General features: G+C 41.2%; 1 protein-coding gene across 1 annotated transcript in view; it reads left to right on the plus strand.

Annotated features, from left to right (window-relative positions):
* The first annotated feature begins 1087 nt into the window (after positions 1 to 1087).
* Positions 1088 to 17136, plus strand: part of MRAP2 (melanocortin 2 receptor accessory protein 2) — a 30982-nt gene continuing 14933 nt past the window's right edge. Inside the window, exons 1-2 of the mRNA XM_049653966.1 lie at positions 1088 to 1214; positions 13468 to 13567. Of these exons, the coding sequence (XP_049509923.1) occupies positions 1088 to 1214; positions 13468 to 13567 (227 nt within the window). The remainder of the gene's footprint in view (positions 1215 to 13467; positions 13568 to 17136) is intronic.

Genomic DNA, 17136 nt, shown 5'->3' on the forward strand with positions numbered 1-17136 from the left:
ATCCTGAGGACAGGACAAATTTCAGGAGTAAGCAGTAGGAAAGATTCGGGCTTCCACTGAGGATCTTTTCCCATTATGGGACTTTTGGTTGACCACTTCTCTTTTCTCCCCTCCCCCACCCCCAATTTCATTAGACATCAGTTGCTTGTCTTTATTTTTGCATAGCAGGTGCTCAGTATATGTATACTGTGCTAGTTCACTTCTGGTACTGATTTTATTTATTCTCTGTAGGTTCTTTGTGTACTCATGTAGGTGTAGGTAGGTGATGGGGCTGAAGTTGTAAGCTTGGAGACTTTGGTATACTGTCTCCTTCCTTCTCTTCCTTCTTTTATCAGTTATTGAAAGGGGCGCCTGGGTGGCTCAGTCGTTTGAGCGGCCGACTTCGGCTCAGGTCATGATCTCGCGGTCCGTGAGTTCGAGCCCCACGTTGGGCTCTGTGCTGACAGCTCAGAGCCTGGAGCCTGTTTCAGATTCTGTGTCTCCCTCTCACGGACCCTCCCCCGTTCATGCTCTGTCTCTGTCTCAAAAATAAATAAACATTAAAAAAAATTATCAGTTATTGAAAGTTGGTTATGTGCCAGGCATTGAGTTAAGTTCTGGGAGACAACAACAGAAGACATGGTGTCTGATTTCAAATCCATTCCAATCTAGTAGAGATAAAAGGAAACAATGGCTATTTGGTATGAAGTATAGGCAGCCAGTAAGGACCTCTCCCTGACCTCATGGATGGGACCTCCCTGAGGCCTTTCCCTTCTGAACTTTTAATTTTTTTTTTTTAACGTTTATTTATTTTGGAGACAGAGAGAGACAGAGCATGAATGGGGGAGGGGCAGAGAGAGAGGGAGAAGCAGAATCAGAAGCAGGCTCCAGGCTCTGAGCCATCAGCCCAGAGCCCGATGCGGGGCTCGAACTCACGGACCGTGAGATCGTGACCTGAGCTGAAGTCGGAGGCTCAACCGACTGAGCCACCCAGGCGCCCCCCTTTCTGAACTTTTGAATGTAGGTCAAGAGCAATGAGAGTAACTGTGCAGTTGAGGATGAATTAACAGGTTCTACACTTGCCTTTCTCCATTTTTGCAGGGTAGAGATGTCTGCCCAGAGGTTAATTTCTAACAGAACATCCCAGCAATCTGCATCTAATTCTGATTACACCTGGGAATATGAATATTATGAGATTGGACCAGTTTCCTTTGAAGGACTGAAGGCTCATAAATGTAAGTCTTATACAATTCCCCATTGTAAACATAATGTATTTGTCTTAACTTGTGAAGTTCCCAGTGATGAATTTTCCTGAACATTCTTTTTACACAACTCTGTTCCCCCAAACCCCAGAAAGCACCCCCTTCCAAACAGCCTGGTTGCTCAGAGATGGTATTACATGAGGGACAAAGAACTTGAAAGATTCCCTTAATGGAGGAACATGAATCAGTGTCATTCTCAAACTGAGATTCTATTCTATTTTATTTTATATTTTATTTTATTTTATTTTATTTATTGTTTAATTTACATTCAAGTTAGTTAGCATATGGTGCAACAATAATTTCAGGAGTAGATTCCTCAATGCCCCTTATGCATTTAGACCATCCTGCCCACTCCTGAAACCCCTCCAGCAACCCTGTTTGTTCTCTATATTTAAGAGCCTTTTACGTTTTGTCCCCCTCCCTGTGTTTATATTCTTTTTGCTTCCCTTCCTTTATGTTCCTCTGTTTTGTCTTAAAGTCCTTATATGAGTGAAGTCATGTGATATTTGTCTTTCTCTGACTAATTTCACTTAGCATAATACCCTCTAGTTCCATCCACATAGTTGCAAACGGCAAGATTTCATTCTTTTTGATTGCCTAATAATACTCCAGTGTGTGTGTGTGTGTGTGTGTGTGTGTGTGTGTGTGTGCGCGCGCGTGTGTGGGTGTGTGTGTATCACATCTTTATCCATTCATCCATCGATGGACATTTGGGCTCTCTCCATACTTTGGCTATTGTGCATAGTGCTGCTATAAACATTGGGGTGCACGTGCCCCTTTGAAACAGCATACCTGTATCCCTTGGATAAATATCTAGTAGTGCAATTGCTGGGTCATAGGGTAGTTCTATTTTTAATTTTTTGAGGAGCCTCCATACTGTTTTCCAGAGTGGCTGCACCAGTTTGCATTCCCCACTAACAGTGCAAGAGGGTTCCCATTTCTCCACATCCTCACCAGCATCTATAGTCTCCTGATTTGTTCATTTTAGCCACTCTGACAGGTGTGAGGTAGTATCTCATTGTGGTTTTGATTTGTGTTTCCCTGATGATGAGTGATGTTGAGCATTTTTTCATGTGTTGGCTGGCCATCTGGATGTCTTCTTTGGAGAAGTGTCAATTCATGTATTTTTCCCATTTCTTCATTGGATTATTTGTTTTTTACGTGTTGAGTTTGATAAGTTCTTTATAGCTTTTGGATCCTACCCCTTTATCTGGTATGTCATTTGCAAATATCTTCTCCCATTCCATAGGTTGCCTTTTAGTTTTGCTGATTGTTTCCTTTGCTGAGCATAAGCTTTTTATTTTGATGAGGTCCCAGTAGTTCATTTTTGCTATTGTTTCCCTTGCTACTGGAGATGTGTTGAGTAAGAAATTGCTGTGGCCGAGGTCAAAGAGGTTTTTGCCTGCTTTCACCTACAAATTGAGATTCTTTTCAAAGTATTAATGTTTCCAGCTCTCCCAAACTGTGTGAACATTTGGGCCATCGAAAAGTAGTCTGGAACTATTTTGAAGAACCTTCTTTTCTAACACATGGTCAATAGCATCCTTTCATCTCTGCTGGTTTTCTGAGGCTGCAGAGAGCATTCTGTGTGTGTGTTCATAAGGACAGACTAGAATCGCCTGTGACAATTCCTAACTCTGTGTGATAGGCATGAATTGTGCTTCATGTGATTGGAGCGATTAATGAGCCAGCACAGAGCAAGGAAATACAATTCTGTGGAAGGTTACTGTCCAACTCCAGTCATACTGCATGCTGACTGGCCAACACAAAGCTTCTTTGTTGGCTAAGAACTGCTGCCAACTCCCGGGTCTTGTTGTGGTGACTCCCTAAATATTCCAGAGATGTTAGGTTGTTTCAGAATGAATATCCATAGCACTATAAAAATTTTAGGTTCTTAACCAGTTCAGTTTCATGGGGCACATTAGGAGCTGTAAGAAAGACTAGAAATGGAGATGCAAATGTGGTAAAGGGAATGCTTTTGCTCTGTTAGGATTTCCTGGATGCTGCTATTCTGACCTGTCTTGGTGTTCATGATCCTTCACTTTCACCTGATCCTCCCTTGCAAGGAAGGCTTTTTACTTGTTCTTTCAGCTTTATTGAGGTATACTTGACAAATACAATTATAATATATTTAAAAGGTACCAAATGATGATTTAGTGTACACACACACATTGTGAACGGATTCCATCCATCAAGTTAATTGACACACTCGTCACCTCAGATATTTCCCTTTTTATTTATTTATTTTTTGGTGAGAACATTTAAGTTCTACTCTGTTACAAATTTTAATTATGCAATACATGTTGTCAACTATACTGATCTTGTTATATGTTAGATCCTCAGACCTTATCCCTTTTATAACTGAAAGTTTATAACCTTTTATCAGCTTCTCCCTGTTTCCTCCACACCAAGCTCCTGGCAACCACTTTTCTACTCTGTTTCTTTCTTTCTTTCTTTCTTTCTTTCTTTCTTTCTTTCTTTCTTTTTTTTTAATGTTTATTTATTTTTGAGAGAGACAGACAGAGAGACAGAGCGTGAGTGGGGGAGGGGCAGAGAGAGAAGGAGACACAGAATCCAAAGCAGACTCCAGGCTCTGAGCTGTCAGCACACAGCCTGAGCAGGGCTCAAACTCATGAACCACAAGATCATGACCTGAGAGTGAACTGGGATGCTTAACTGACTGAGCTACCCAGGTGCCCCAAGATTTCCTTCTTCTGAAGGACAACTAATATTTTAGTGTGTGTGTGTGTGTGTGTGTGTGTGTGTGTGCACCTATGTAAGTGATGGACACTTAGGTTTTTTCTATATTTTGACTATTGTGAATAATGCTGCAGTGAACATGGGAATGTAGATATCTCTTCAAGATAATGGTTTCATTTCCTTTGGATATATATCTGGAAGTGAGAAGTCTGAATCATAGGTAGTTTTATTTTTAATTTTTTGAGGAAACTCCATACTATTTATCATAGTGGCCGTACCAGTTTACATTTCCACCAAGAGTGTGCAAGTGTTCCCTTTTCTCCACACCTTCACCAACACTGGTTATCTCTTGTCTTTTTTGATAATAGACATTCAAACAGGGATAAGGCAGTATCTCATTGAGGTTTTGATTTGCATTTCCCTGATGATTAGTGATGTTGAGCACATTTTCATGTACCTATTGGCCATTTGGATGTCTTCGGAAAATATATATTCAGGTCCTTTGCCCACTTTTTAATTGGGTTGCTTTTTGGCATTGAATTGTATGGGTTCCTTATATATTTTAGATATTAACCCCTTATCAGATATTTGGTTTGCAAATATTTTCTCCCATTCCATAGATTACCTTTTCCTTTTGTTGGTGATTTCCTTTGCTGTGCAGAAGCTTTTTAGTTTGATGTAGTCCCACTTATTTAATTTTGCCTTTGTTGCCTTCGCTTTTGGTATCAAATCCTAAAAAATCATTGCCCTGACCAATGTCATGGAGCCTGCCCCCAATGTTCATGACCATTGTTTTGAACTCTCTATTGGGTAAATCTCTTATTTCCATTTCATTAAGATCTGTTTTTGGACATTCATCTTGTTCATTAGTTTGGAACATATTCTTTTTCTTCATTTTTCTTGACTCTCTGGGCTTGTTTCTGTGCATTAGATAAAACAGCTACCTACCCCAGTTGTGAATGGTCTTGGGTGGGAGATCAACTAAGCTCCTAGTTGCCTCTCAAACGTTTATGATTGTCAAAGCAAACTTCTTTGTTCTTAGGCTCCTAGTAGTTGAGGGCATGTCAAGACTTGCCTGTGTCCTCAAGGGAAAAATCGTGATCAGCACCTACATGTAGCCTGATTAGGAGCCAGATCCTTAGGCAGCAGCTGGGAAAGTATGCAATTAAACCCCTCCCAGGGAGAAATTGGGAGATAGAAGTTTTGTAACAGGGACGCAGGGGTGTAAGAGCACCTGGCTCTGGGGGGGCCTGAGTAGACCAGGTTTGGCCACTTGCAGCTGACAAAATCCAAAGGCAGAGAAATGAGTGATAGTAAAACAAGAAAGCAGTTATATCAGTGAGGCCATCATCAGGAAGACAGCTGACTAGCATCTCAAAGACTGTCTCCAAAGTGCTGAAAATACTTCCAGGTTTATATAAGAAAAATGGGGGACAAATGTGGGCAGTAGAGTCAGGTTATCATTGGTTTGGAGCAGGCTCTTGCTGGCTCAGGGAAGTCCTTATTGCAGAATGGGGTAGTTTCGGTTTCCATCAGGGGACGCTTTGCCCCAGGATCTTTTGCCTGAATTAAGAGAAAAGCTGGAAAGAAATACTTAATTAATTAGAAAGTTGGAGGTCAAAATGGACGTAGTGAAAGTCCTCTTTCAGTTTTTGCCTGTTTCCTCTCTTCTGGACCAAGTGCATAGCTGCAAAAGTGCTCCTGTGCTTGTTAAGAACTGCTTCTTTGTTCACTATAGTCCTGTGGGACTCCTGAATGTGGACACCATTGGTATCAGAGCCAGGTGACTGGGGACCTGTGCCTCGGGCTGTAGCCACAAAAGCTAGGATGTCAGACTTGTATACAAGCTCTTTCCAGGGAGATACTAGTGACTTGGTTTTATTACTGGAGCAGGCTGGAGGGAGAAGGCAGGGGAGGTGTTTGCCAGCTTCCTTGCCCTCTGGAGAAGATGGCCACTAGATGTGTGCTAAATTAGAAGCTTGGCCCTGAGGCAACATCTTTTAAAGTATGCAGATAAACCCCTTTCAGGGAAAGTATAGGAAATGGGTGTTTTTGTCTGCTTCCTCTGCACTGAGCCTAGGGGAGGTGGCTGTGGTGAAGGCTTGCAAACCCAGGAATTACTGCTTCTTTGTTTGGTGTATGTAGTCTGTGGGTTCTCATGGATGTCAGCCCTGTTGGCTGTCAGAGCTAGACATTTTAGGGGTGCATTTCTGTAGCAGGAGCCTTAAAAGTGGGGCTCTAGATATCCTGTCCAAACTCTTCCCTTCTTAGGGAGAAGCTGGAAGTTGGGGGTTTCCTTCCAACTGTGTGTAGCTGTGTGTGTATGTGTGTGTGTGTGTGTGTGGGGGGGGGTTATGGCAAGATTGTGTTTCAGCCTTTTCTACCCATTTTCATGTATGTATTTTCCTCATTTGCCACAGGTGTAGGAGTGGCTTAGTTTCCAGATGTCTTTCAGAGGGAACACCTCCATATGTAGCTGTATATTCAGTGTGTTCATGGAAGGAGGGGAGCTCAGGAGCCTCCTAAATCTCTGTCCTGGTCAGCTGCCCCCTCCAGCTGACCTAGCCCATGTCCACACTCCCCTGCTGCAGGAAGGAGTACAAGACCCCAGGCTTCATGAGTGAGTCCCTGGGGCCTGAAAGCCACTGGTGGCTGGTGGCTGTGGCAGGGCTTCCAGTAGGGCAATTAGGGGGCAGTGATCCCTGGCTCCCACATTCCTGTCTCCACCAGTGGGGCTGCAAAGAGCTTCAGAGTGACTCATTTACTCAATCAAGGCCTTTCTGTATTTGTTCCTTGAAAAGTCGTTAACTGAACCATATATCCTTCATCCCTAAAGTGAATAGTGATAATTAAATGCTTTCACTCCTTCCTTTTTTGCTGTCTACTCAGTATTTCTTTGTGGAAATTTCAAAAAGTGCATGAAATCCATTAGGATATGCTGTCATTGATTACCTGGTGGAAGGCTGTTGCTGTAAGGGTATGAAATCATCCTCCTGCATTTATTTTAATTCTTTAATCTATTACTTTTCTGGGACAATCTTTAGGTAAGGCTATTTGTTTGTTAAGAATTTTAGTGGAAATCAAAATGACGGGGCAAACTGCCATATATTTCCCTACAATATATGCTTTTACAGCCTGGTGGCACAAATTGTATTTTTCTGTCTGTTTTCTCCTATCTCTTTTCCTTAGTTTAAGGGGCCAAGAAGACAGGCCTGCTGCTATTATTTTGGTTGGTACATTTCTAGAGACAATTGAAAATCTTTTTTGAGGGTATTACATTCTAAAAATGATTATAGCTGGCAGGAATTCTTGCACAATGTAGTCAGAAGTGTGACACATTACATACTTACTTTACCTACTATACTATTAATAAGAAGTGCTTTTGTTAGTTTTAACATTCACATCAGGAAAAAACCACAATGCCTGGGTGAGTTCTTACTGTTCTGATATGAGAGATCTGATCAAAGTGGGGGTCTTTAGCTTCAGCAACCTGACAATATCTGAGACACCTAGAGAAGAATAAGAGACAAACAAAAAACACAGCCATACAGGAAAATAGACAAGATTAAGCCACCTATCATCCTGTGTATTTTGGTATACTCTCTTCCATTTTAATATGCCGTGATTCTGACCTTCAAGTGTGTCTCCTTCTTTTGCAGAGCAAAATTCAAAGCCATTTAGGTACAGTTTCAGAAAAATGGAAGCAAGACCTTTCAAGGGAAAGCATTGATTAAGGATATGAATGACTGTGACGATACCTGTAACGGATCATACTCTGCAATAGTAGCTCCATCTTTAGTTAGACTAGGTTCTTCTGCCTGCTGAAATAAAGATTCCTACCTTCAAAGGGTCTTTCATCTGAGAGACAATCTCTGATGGTTATTGTGAATTCTCCTTTTGCCCTCAGTTTTGCATCTGGTATTAAACCTTGAAATGTATGAGAAGTGGACCTATGTCTGACATATATTTGGTACCAGCAGAATGGACATTCACTCATTTACTCTTTCTTTCAGCAAATATTTATTGAGCACTGGTTATATGCAGCACTGTTTTAAGCATTAGAGATACAACCGTGAACAGAAAAGACAAAAATACCTCATCTTATAGATCTTGCTGTCTAGTGAGAGAGACAGGTAATAAATAAGTGACATAAACAAACCATGCCAGATGGTGATAGAAAAAAATAATAAATTAGAGAAAGGAGATGTCGGGTATGGAGGTGCAATTATATGTAGACCAGCCATGGAAGGCCTTATTGAGAAGGAGAAATTTGAGAAAAGACCTGAAGGGAGTGAGAGGTTGAATTATAAGGTATCTGGGGAAGAGCATTCCAGAAAATTCTCCATAGCAAGAATGAAATGGAACATGCGAGGAACAACAAGGAGACCAGCATGGTACCAGGGGAGTGATTAAGAGGCAGAGCAGCAAGAGAAGTCAGGCAACAGAGAAGAGGAAAGAGGTAGAAGAGCCTCTGATGTCATGCTAAGGACTTAGGCTTTTTCTGAGGTGCAATTTGGAGAAGAGGAGTAGAATCTGTCTTAGGTTTTAATAAGAACACTCTGAAGCTGGGGAAGGAAGAGGATGAGACTGGAAGCAGAATGCCATTCAGGGGAGCTATTTCAATAGTCCAGCTGTTGATGGTGGCTGGGCCATGGTGGGGACAGTGGAGTGGTGAGAGATGCATAAATTGTGGATATTTCTTAAAGATAGATCTGATAGGATTTGTCAATGGACTGGCCATTGAGCAAAATAAAAAGTGAAGAGCCAAGGTTGGTTTGAGGTTTTGTGATCTAATTGGCAGGATGAATTGCTGTTAATTGAGATGGAGAAGATGTGGGAGAAGTAGGGACATGAGGAGCTCAGCTTTGGACTTGTTAAATTGAGACCTGTCAGACATCCAATAGGAGATGGTGGGGGAGGTGCTATGAAGGTATGAATTTGAGAGTCACAGCATATAAATGGTACTCAGAGTTAAGAGGCTGGATGAATGAGTATAGATAGAAAACTGAAGAGGTATAAGGAATGAGCCCTGTGGCATGCTAACATTTGAAAGTTGGAGATGTTGGGAGGAAAATAGCAGAGGAGGCTAAATGGAACATACAGAAAGGTAGGAAGAAAACAGGGCAGGTGTGTTTCCTGAAAGCCAAATTAAGAAAGAGTTTCAAGAGGGGCGCCTGGGTGGCTCAGTCGGTAAGCGTCTGACTTCAGCTCAGGCTCAGGTCATGATCTCGTGATTTGTGAGTTCTGGCCCTGCTTCGGGCTCTGTGCTGACAGCTCAGAGACTAGAGCCTGCTTTGGATTCTGTGTTTCCCTCTCTTTCTGCTCCTCCCCCACTCACACTCTGTCTCTCTCTCACAAATAAATAAACATTTAAAATTTTTTTTAAAAAAGTTTCAAGTGGGGGGCACCTGGGTGTCTCAATTGGTTAAGCATCTAACTCTTGGTTTCAGCTTGGGTCATGATCTCATGGTTCGTGGGATCAAACCCCACATTGGGCTCTGTACTGATGGTGCAGAGCCTGCTTGGGATTCTGTCTTCCTCTCTCTCTGCCCCTCCCCACTTGCTCTCCATCTCTCAAAAGAAAAGAAGAGAAAAGAAAAGAAAGAAAGAGCTTCAAGGATGAGACGGTGGTTTGTGTCAAATGATGCTTCTAGGTCAAGTAAATTGAAGGCTGTGATTTGACTGTTGGATTTATAACGTAGAAGTTATTGGCAATGATTTTAAAGCAGTCTTAGCGGAGTGGGTGGGAGTGAAAGGCTGATGGAATTGGTTCAAGAAAAAAAAAGAGAGGAGAAGAACTGGAAATTGTATGTACAGACAAATCTCTTAAGAATTTTGCTATAAAGGGAAGGAGAAAAATAGGACATTTAGGAAGGCCCTGGATAGGTAAGACAGAAACAAAGCCTATGAGTCAGTAGGCTCCTAGGACCCATTTAAGTGGACCATTTGAGCTGTTGTGTTGAGCAACAACTGAAGGAGCATCCTCTTATTCTGAGCCATCAGTGGAGGCCATATTCCATGCTTTTTTTCAATGCCAGCTTGCAGATAATGCCAGCCACATGCATGGATGAGTTAGCAAGAAGCCAGGTCATCAAGATGAGAAGCAGAGCTAGAGCTTGTGAATGCTTAGGCCACAACTTGTCATTGGGAGCACAAAGCAAGTTGTGGAACACCACTGTGGACTCCTTTCCAGGAATTCCCAACAGAAAATTGACCCTAATGCATTAAAGCCAGAAGCAGCGTGAGGACAGTGCTGGCTCTCATATCCTGAACCCTCTCTTTCAAGTTAAGTATGAATCCTTGTTTTTCATACAACCATGAGTTGGAAAGGTCACAGTTTATTCTTAGGTGGTGGGAGGAGGGTATTGGGATGGGGTAGTTGTTCTAGTCCTACCCGGGAGTAGAAAAGATAATCATGGAGAAAAATGATCACACCAGTGAAAAACATGTCATCATCAGCCTTCAGCTCTGTTTCATTCCATTCATTAATGGTCAGGTTGAAGGGAAGTTATTATATTATGACACATTCCATTTAGAATTTTCCTTGGCAATTTTCTCTACCCTTTTACTGTAATGATCTTTAAATAGTTCTGGTTCTAGACAGGACAAAAGTGACTGCTAGGCTCTGTTGAAAACACCTTTGGAAGGCTTCTCTTGGCTTCTTTAACCAACTGGCTGCATTGGAGCTTTACTCTATATAAACCTTTATTTTGAATCCTTTTTAGGAAAGGGTGCTTTGGAGAAGGCCAGAGGCCCTGTTTTCCCTGCCATGCCCATGCCCATGAAACTTGGCATATAAATAAAACCATAAGAGAGTTTGGATATTCCTAGAATGATATGGGGATCTCTGATGTCCTCTGAAAGGGGCTCAGGGTAAGAAAGTACTGTAGGGTCAAGTCATGTGACAGAGAACAAGGTAAAGGAAAATTAATAGGAATAATTAGAGGAAGCAAAATTCCATTTGAAGGGGAATGTGAATAAACAGAACCATTTAAAGCATATTGTGATAGGAAATGTAGATGACATGTTATTAAGGAAGTGTTTGGAAATGCTGTTGGATCACTAGGATTCTCAATTTCCAGCCACAGCCCTGCTCCTCCCTAGTCTGCTCCCTCAGGACTTCAAGGGAGGGCCATGACCTTCTCACGTCCCACATTATTGCTGCTTTTTGATCAACTCACTGGGGCACTAGAAGGGCAGAGAGAAGGAACTAGGCTGGGTTGAAGGCACTCCTCCTCCACCTCTGCCCACCCTGGACTAGAGAAGTGAAGTACTTACTGATGGGGATCCAGCCATTGTTTCCAATGTGAAAGCTGTCCTAATGAGAACACCTTCCAATGTGAATCAGCATGACTAGGTTAAACTCTTAACTGAGAATTTCAACATAACTCTGGTGTGACCTTTTAGAATTTGCCTTTGGTATCCAGGCAATTGATGAGGTACAGCATGCTGAACTGTCATTACCTGTACAGTGGTGCTTCATAGGCTGTGCCCCCACAATTGATACATTATTGTTGCATTTGGTTGTACTTGCATACATGTATTTTTTGGTACTTGTCCTTTTGTCTTTTTTAGACTTCATTTCCACTATATTATAAGGCAAAGTCTACAATTTCTATTTCTTTGGCACTCTTAATTCAAGGAAAGATTATATTAGTTTTGTATCCAGAGTGTTGAATAAACATTGTTGAACAAAAGTTAACCTCTCAGCAATCCTATACATGGAATGAAATATGATTTATTCGGAGTAAATTGCTAATCTGATTTCTTCACTTTAGAAAAAGGGTTATACACACATAATTTAATTAGTTTTTTTAATGTTTATTTATTTTTGAGAGAGAGAGAGAGAGAGAGAGAGAGACAGAGCTCGAGAGGGGAAGGGCCAGAGAAAGAGGGACACACAGAATCTGAAGCAGGCTCCAGGCTCTGAGCTGTCAGCACAGAGCCCGATGTGGGGCTCAAACTCACGAACTGCGAGATCATGACCTGAGCCGAAGTCGGACGCTTAACTGACTGAGCCACCCAGGCGCCCCCACATAATTTAATTAGAATGATGGTTTACATTTAAACACATTTAATGTATAAGTGCCAACCATTTATTTAAAAAATTTTTTGTTTATTTTTGAGAGAGACAGACAGACAGAGTGCGAGCAGTGGAGGGGCAGAGAGAGAAGGTGACACAGAATCCAAAGCAGGCTCCAGGCTCTGATTGTCAGCACAGAGCCCAACGTGGGACTCAAACTCACAGACTGTGAGATCATGACCTGCGCCAATATCAGACGCTTAACCCACTGAGCCACTCAGGCACCCCCCTCAATCATTTATTTAAAAAAATATTTCTAAGCATCCTTACCATAATCTCACATAGGTAAACTTCTTAGAATAGATCAGAAAATGAAAAATAACTTAACTCTGGTGCTTCCCCCAGATTTGAGACTCCATTATGTGTATGTCGGTTTGTGTAGACAATCCAGTCTTATCCTTGTCCCAAATATACTTGTGACTATTTCCCAAGATAGAATCAAGCAAGGGCCCACTGTATAGAAGCACAAATGTCACAGGGTTCAAAGGAGGGAGAAAACACATCAGTTAGGGAAGTTAGTCCAGACTTTGTGAAGGGGATGATGTAAGGAATGGGCCTTAAAGGCTGGATACACTTTCATTAGCTCTAATGTTGGGGAAAGTTGTTCCAGCCAGGTGATGGTAAGAGCTCCTGAAAAGGTGTGTGTCTTCAGAAGTTATGGCTAAGAGTTAAGGTAAATACAGGGACACAATGTTCCCTAGTCTAATTGGAAACATGGGGTTTAAAGTAGGGGTAAATGAAAAAATTGATGATAATTTTAACAATAATAGCTGACAAATATGGGGTACCTTTTTCTCAGATGTCAGATACCACATAAAGTGCTCTATACATGGAATCTCTTTTAATTTGGAAAAGGTCAGATCCATTTTTGCCAAAGAGTTTTTTATAAAAGGGAAATATTATCAGAGCTGTCGTAAAGTAGATTCTTACAGAGATGAGGCAGAAGGAAAAGTAGAAGACAGGGAGAGCAATTGGGAGGCAATTCGTATGTTCTCCTCAAGAAGTAATAAGGACTTGAATTATTCCAACATGAATGTAAGTGAAAATACAAAATGGGTTGGTTTGAATCAGAATTCATTTTAAATTTCATATTGCAGTCTCTGCTAAAAACAATATTTTCTAACTCAGGACACTTTAGTGGAATCATAAGGACCTAGATGGTTTACCTTCTGGCCTGGATTCCTTCACTAAGATATGGAAACCAAGAGTCAGTAAGGCCAAAGTCTCTTAGTGTTATCTGAGACGGAAACCCAGGGGCATGTGGACTCTTCCCTCTCCCTCATTCTCTGTATCTTATTTGTCCCCAGTTGACTAATGGGTCAAGATTGTCTTATCAGATTGTTGACTTCCTCTCTTATTTCATGTACCAGAAAGCTCAGTTTCCTCAAATGGTCAAGTTTTAAGCTGCTGTGAAATACTAATCCCAGTATTAACTGTTTACAGATTCCATTGTGATTGGATTTTGGGTTGGTCTTGCTGTCTTCGTGATTTTCATGTTTTTTGTGCTGACTTTGCTGACCAAGACGGGAGCTCCACACCAAGAGTAAGTTTGGGCCATTCCTAAATGTCACTAAGCCCCATGGGGAACTAAATAGATGGATGTGATATCTGGGGCTGGGGTTGCTTCCAGTGGTGGAAAAAAAGAGGCTAGTTGTGGATTTGCTGCCTGAACTCAGTTGCCTTTGGGTGAGACCCATCTTCCTCCTGGCACTTTGCCTCCTGCCTCTGCGGTTTTCAAGTGGACCCTTGTGAACCTAGGTTTCATGGTCCTTTCTTAAAGCCTTAAAGCTGCTTCCAGGCCTGATTTTTATTTTGAAATATTTACTAATTAGGATGTATTTTCTCCTTACTCCCAAAAGAATTTAGATGTCTTGCGAGACCAAAAACAGTGAAAAAGAAAGAAAGAAAGAAAGAAAGAAAGAAAGAAAGAAAGAAAAAGAAAACAGCAAAATCAGATGAAAACCCGTTTTAAAAGCGTATCATGGAGCACAGAAATAGTTATTACGGGGTACTTAAATGAATTAATTATTGACAATAAACAGAGTTCAACACTGAGCTTCCTTGAAACTAGGATAAAAAGAGAAACCCTAAGGACTATGTAATTCTCATGGCAGGATAAAGAACATTTGAGTTGGGCTTTGGATTTATGGAGGAAATTATGACACGGTGGTTAAAGAACACTGAGTAACATCAGAAGGTATTTTCTCAGTTATAGATTGCAAAAAACTCAGAAATGTTTTAGAGGATTTTTGTTGTCCCAACTCTTCAAACAAAAGGAAAAATAACATGTTGAATCCCTTTTTAGTTAGTCCCAGCCAGCAGAAATAGCACACTCAAATTAGGTAATTAGATGTGCTTTTGATGAAGGGACTATCCACAGGTTGTGGCCAGATGGGAGGATAACCCTACAGGATATTACAGGACCTCCCTCCAGGCTAGCAACACTGAGGAGTAGTTTCCACCCTAGATCTGAAGGGGACCCAGGAGTCCTGTGGCCAAAAGGAGCCGTGACTTTGAGTTGAGGGACACAACTAGCCCATGTGACCTCTCAGGGAGGGAGCCTCAAATTAAATACCAAGACCCTATTTTCCTCTCTCCTTCCCACGTCGCACCAGATCTCCATTGGATGATCACAGTAGCACAACCAGCAGCCAGTCTCCATCAGAGGTCAGCTTTCTAGGGCACAGAGCACAGAGCAGCATGGGGAATGATGGAGAGCCACCTGGGAGAATAAATCGAAGAAATTTGGCACAAGTCTGAACATTTCACATTTGGTAGCTCACTTCATCCTCATAGCCTGGTAACAGGATTCTCATTGTTCTATTTCGTTACACACTCTCCAGCGTCTGTTCACTCTTCCGCCTGCACTTGCACTGTAACAAATGCCTGGCTAGAGAGAACAGTTCTGCCCTTCACTTAGCTATTTTCAGACATTAAGGTGTAGAAAAAAATTAAACAGTTTTTAAATGAAAGGAAAATACCATTTTATTGAAGCATATGGAGACATATGGTTGAAAATCTCTTTAACAGCCATTAAAAAGCCACTAAAAAGACATGGACCTTTGGGGTGCGAGGGTGGCTCAGTTGGTTAAGAGTCTGACTCTTGATCTTAGCTTGGATCTTGATCTCAGGGTCGTGAGTTCAGGCTCCATGTTGGGCTCTGTGTTGGGCATGAAGCCTACTTAAAAAAATTAAATAAAAAGACCTGGATCTTTGCTTTCTTCCATGTCCTTATAAAAATCTGTACATGCCTTTGCTTCTATTATATTGGTCCAAGGAATTTGAAGATATAGTGCAGGTTGCAACAGTAGTAAGAAAAGCTGAGGATTAATTCAGATTAGGGAACATCTCATAGAGTGGTCAGGGAATAACAACGCTATTATCTTCCTTTTCTTCAGAGGGACAGATAGATTTTTGAAGGACTATTGGGATGTGTTTGTTTAATATAGGATGCAGGTGATCTTTATGGTTGAGAACACCCTAACCCTGAATAAAACGTGACTTCATGTAATGATTAATTTTATGTGTCAAGGCCATGATACCTAGATATTTGGTCAAATGTTATTCTAAGTGGTGTGTGTTTAATGAGATAACATTTTATCCCATTTTTTTAAATGAGTTAACATTTAAGTCCATAAACTCTGAGCAAAGCAGATCATCCTCCATAAAATTAGTGGCTTCATCGAATTATTGGAAGGCCTTCCTTGAAAGAGAATGACCTCCTTCAAGCAGAAAGAAATTCTGGCAGAAGGCTGCCTTCTGACTCAAACTGTAACTTCCCTGGGGCTCCAGCCTGTCAGCCTACCCTTCACATTTTAGACTTGCTAAAGTCACAGTCACATGAACCACAGTCACATGAACAATTCCTTAAAATAAATCGGTCTCTCTCTCAGTAGTTGGATCGGCAGACAGACAGAATACATCTCTCTCTCTCTCAGTAGTTAGCCACACACACACACACACACACACACACACACACGTGCACGCGCCTGTTGTTTTTCTTTCTTTGGAGTCCTGGCTGATACATTTCCTTAATATGTCGTGGTGACCCTGGGTAGCTGAGACTTGGATTTCCAATCTTTCAGTTGGCAGTTCAGTCCTATTGCTACATGGTTTTTCTTTTGATGGTGGTTCTGAATAATCTCAATCAAAGAACAAGGGTCATTGTAACTCTATGCTTTTAATGAGGTTAAGGAGAAAGTCTAACCTACTTTTCCTTTAATAAAATAATGGATCAGCCCTCAGGGCCACATTTGAAATGCTTTTTTGAGTCTGAGGTAGTATAATATCTGGCATTTGGTTGCAGTATATCATAATAGAAAACTGAAAGAAGCAGACATGGGGCAAAAATCTCTAAATTGATCAGTTAAAAAGGCTTTTAGATCTTAGTAATTTTGACGTTTATCTGGCAGAAATCTTCTCTAAAGGAGACATTATTTTTTCCACCCAGTCAACTTTAATATAAAACAACCAATTTAAGCTTGCCTGTGTGATAATTAGGCATGGAGGAAAGAATGATAAATCATTGAAAATAATAAGAGCTTTTTTTTTTTAATGTTTACCATATGCTGGGGTCTACTAATCACTTTATATGTATAATTTCACTAAGTCCTCACAGGAAGATGAAGTAAATCCTGTAAGTGTTCCAACTGTACAGATGAGAGAAATGGATCATTTGTCTGAGGTCTCACAGGTAAAAACAACTCTTGGCCCTGGCCTCAAACTAAAGCCTCTTTGACTCTGAAGCTCCTGTTACTAACCACTACATTAAATGATCTCATATCTGTAATTTTTAATCTCTTCCTTCTATTGAACCAAAGATACTAGCAATCAGATTTGCTTTCTTCTAGCACATACTGGGCTATGCATGGGCCTTAGAGTCAAACAGTTCCAGATTTACCTACTGAGACTTTGCGCTGAATTCTTAACCTCTTTTTGCTTGAGGTTCCTCATTTGTACAAATAAAATAGTATCTGTCTCCTAGCATTATTGTAAAGATTAAATGAGCTAATGCCTATGGAACTTCTGGATTCACAGTGGTACTCAGTGACTCTTACTCCATCCCTGGGGTGCTGGTAGAGGTCCTGCTGAGAGCTGGGAGTCTAAGTGAAC

The sequence above is a fragment of the Panthera uncia genome (genome assembly GCF_023721935.1).
Source record: "Panthera uncia isolate 11264 chromosome B2 unlocalized genomic scaffold, Puncia_PCG_1.0 HiC_scaffold_24, whole genome shotgun sequence".
Taxonomy (NCBI): Eukaryota; Metazoa; Chordata; class Mammalia; order Carnivora; family Felidae; genus Panthera; species Panthera uncia.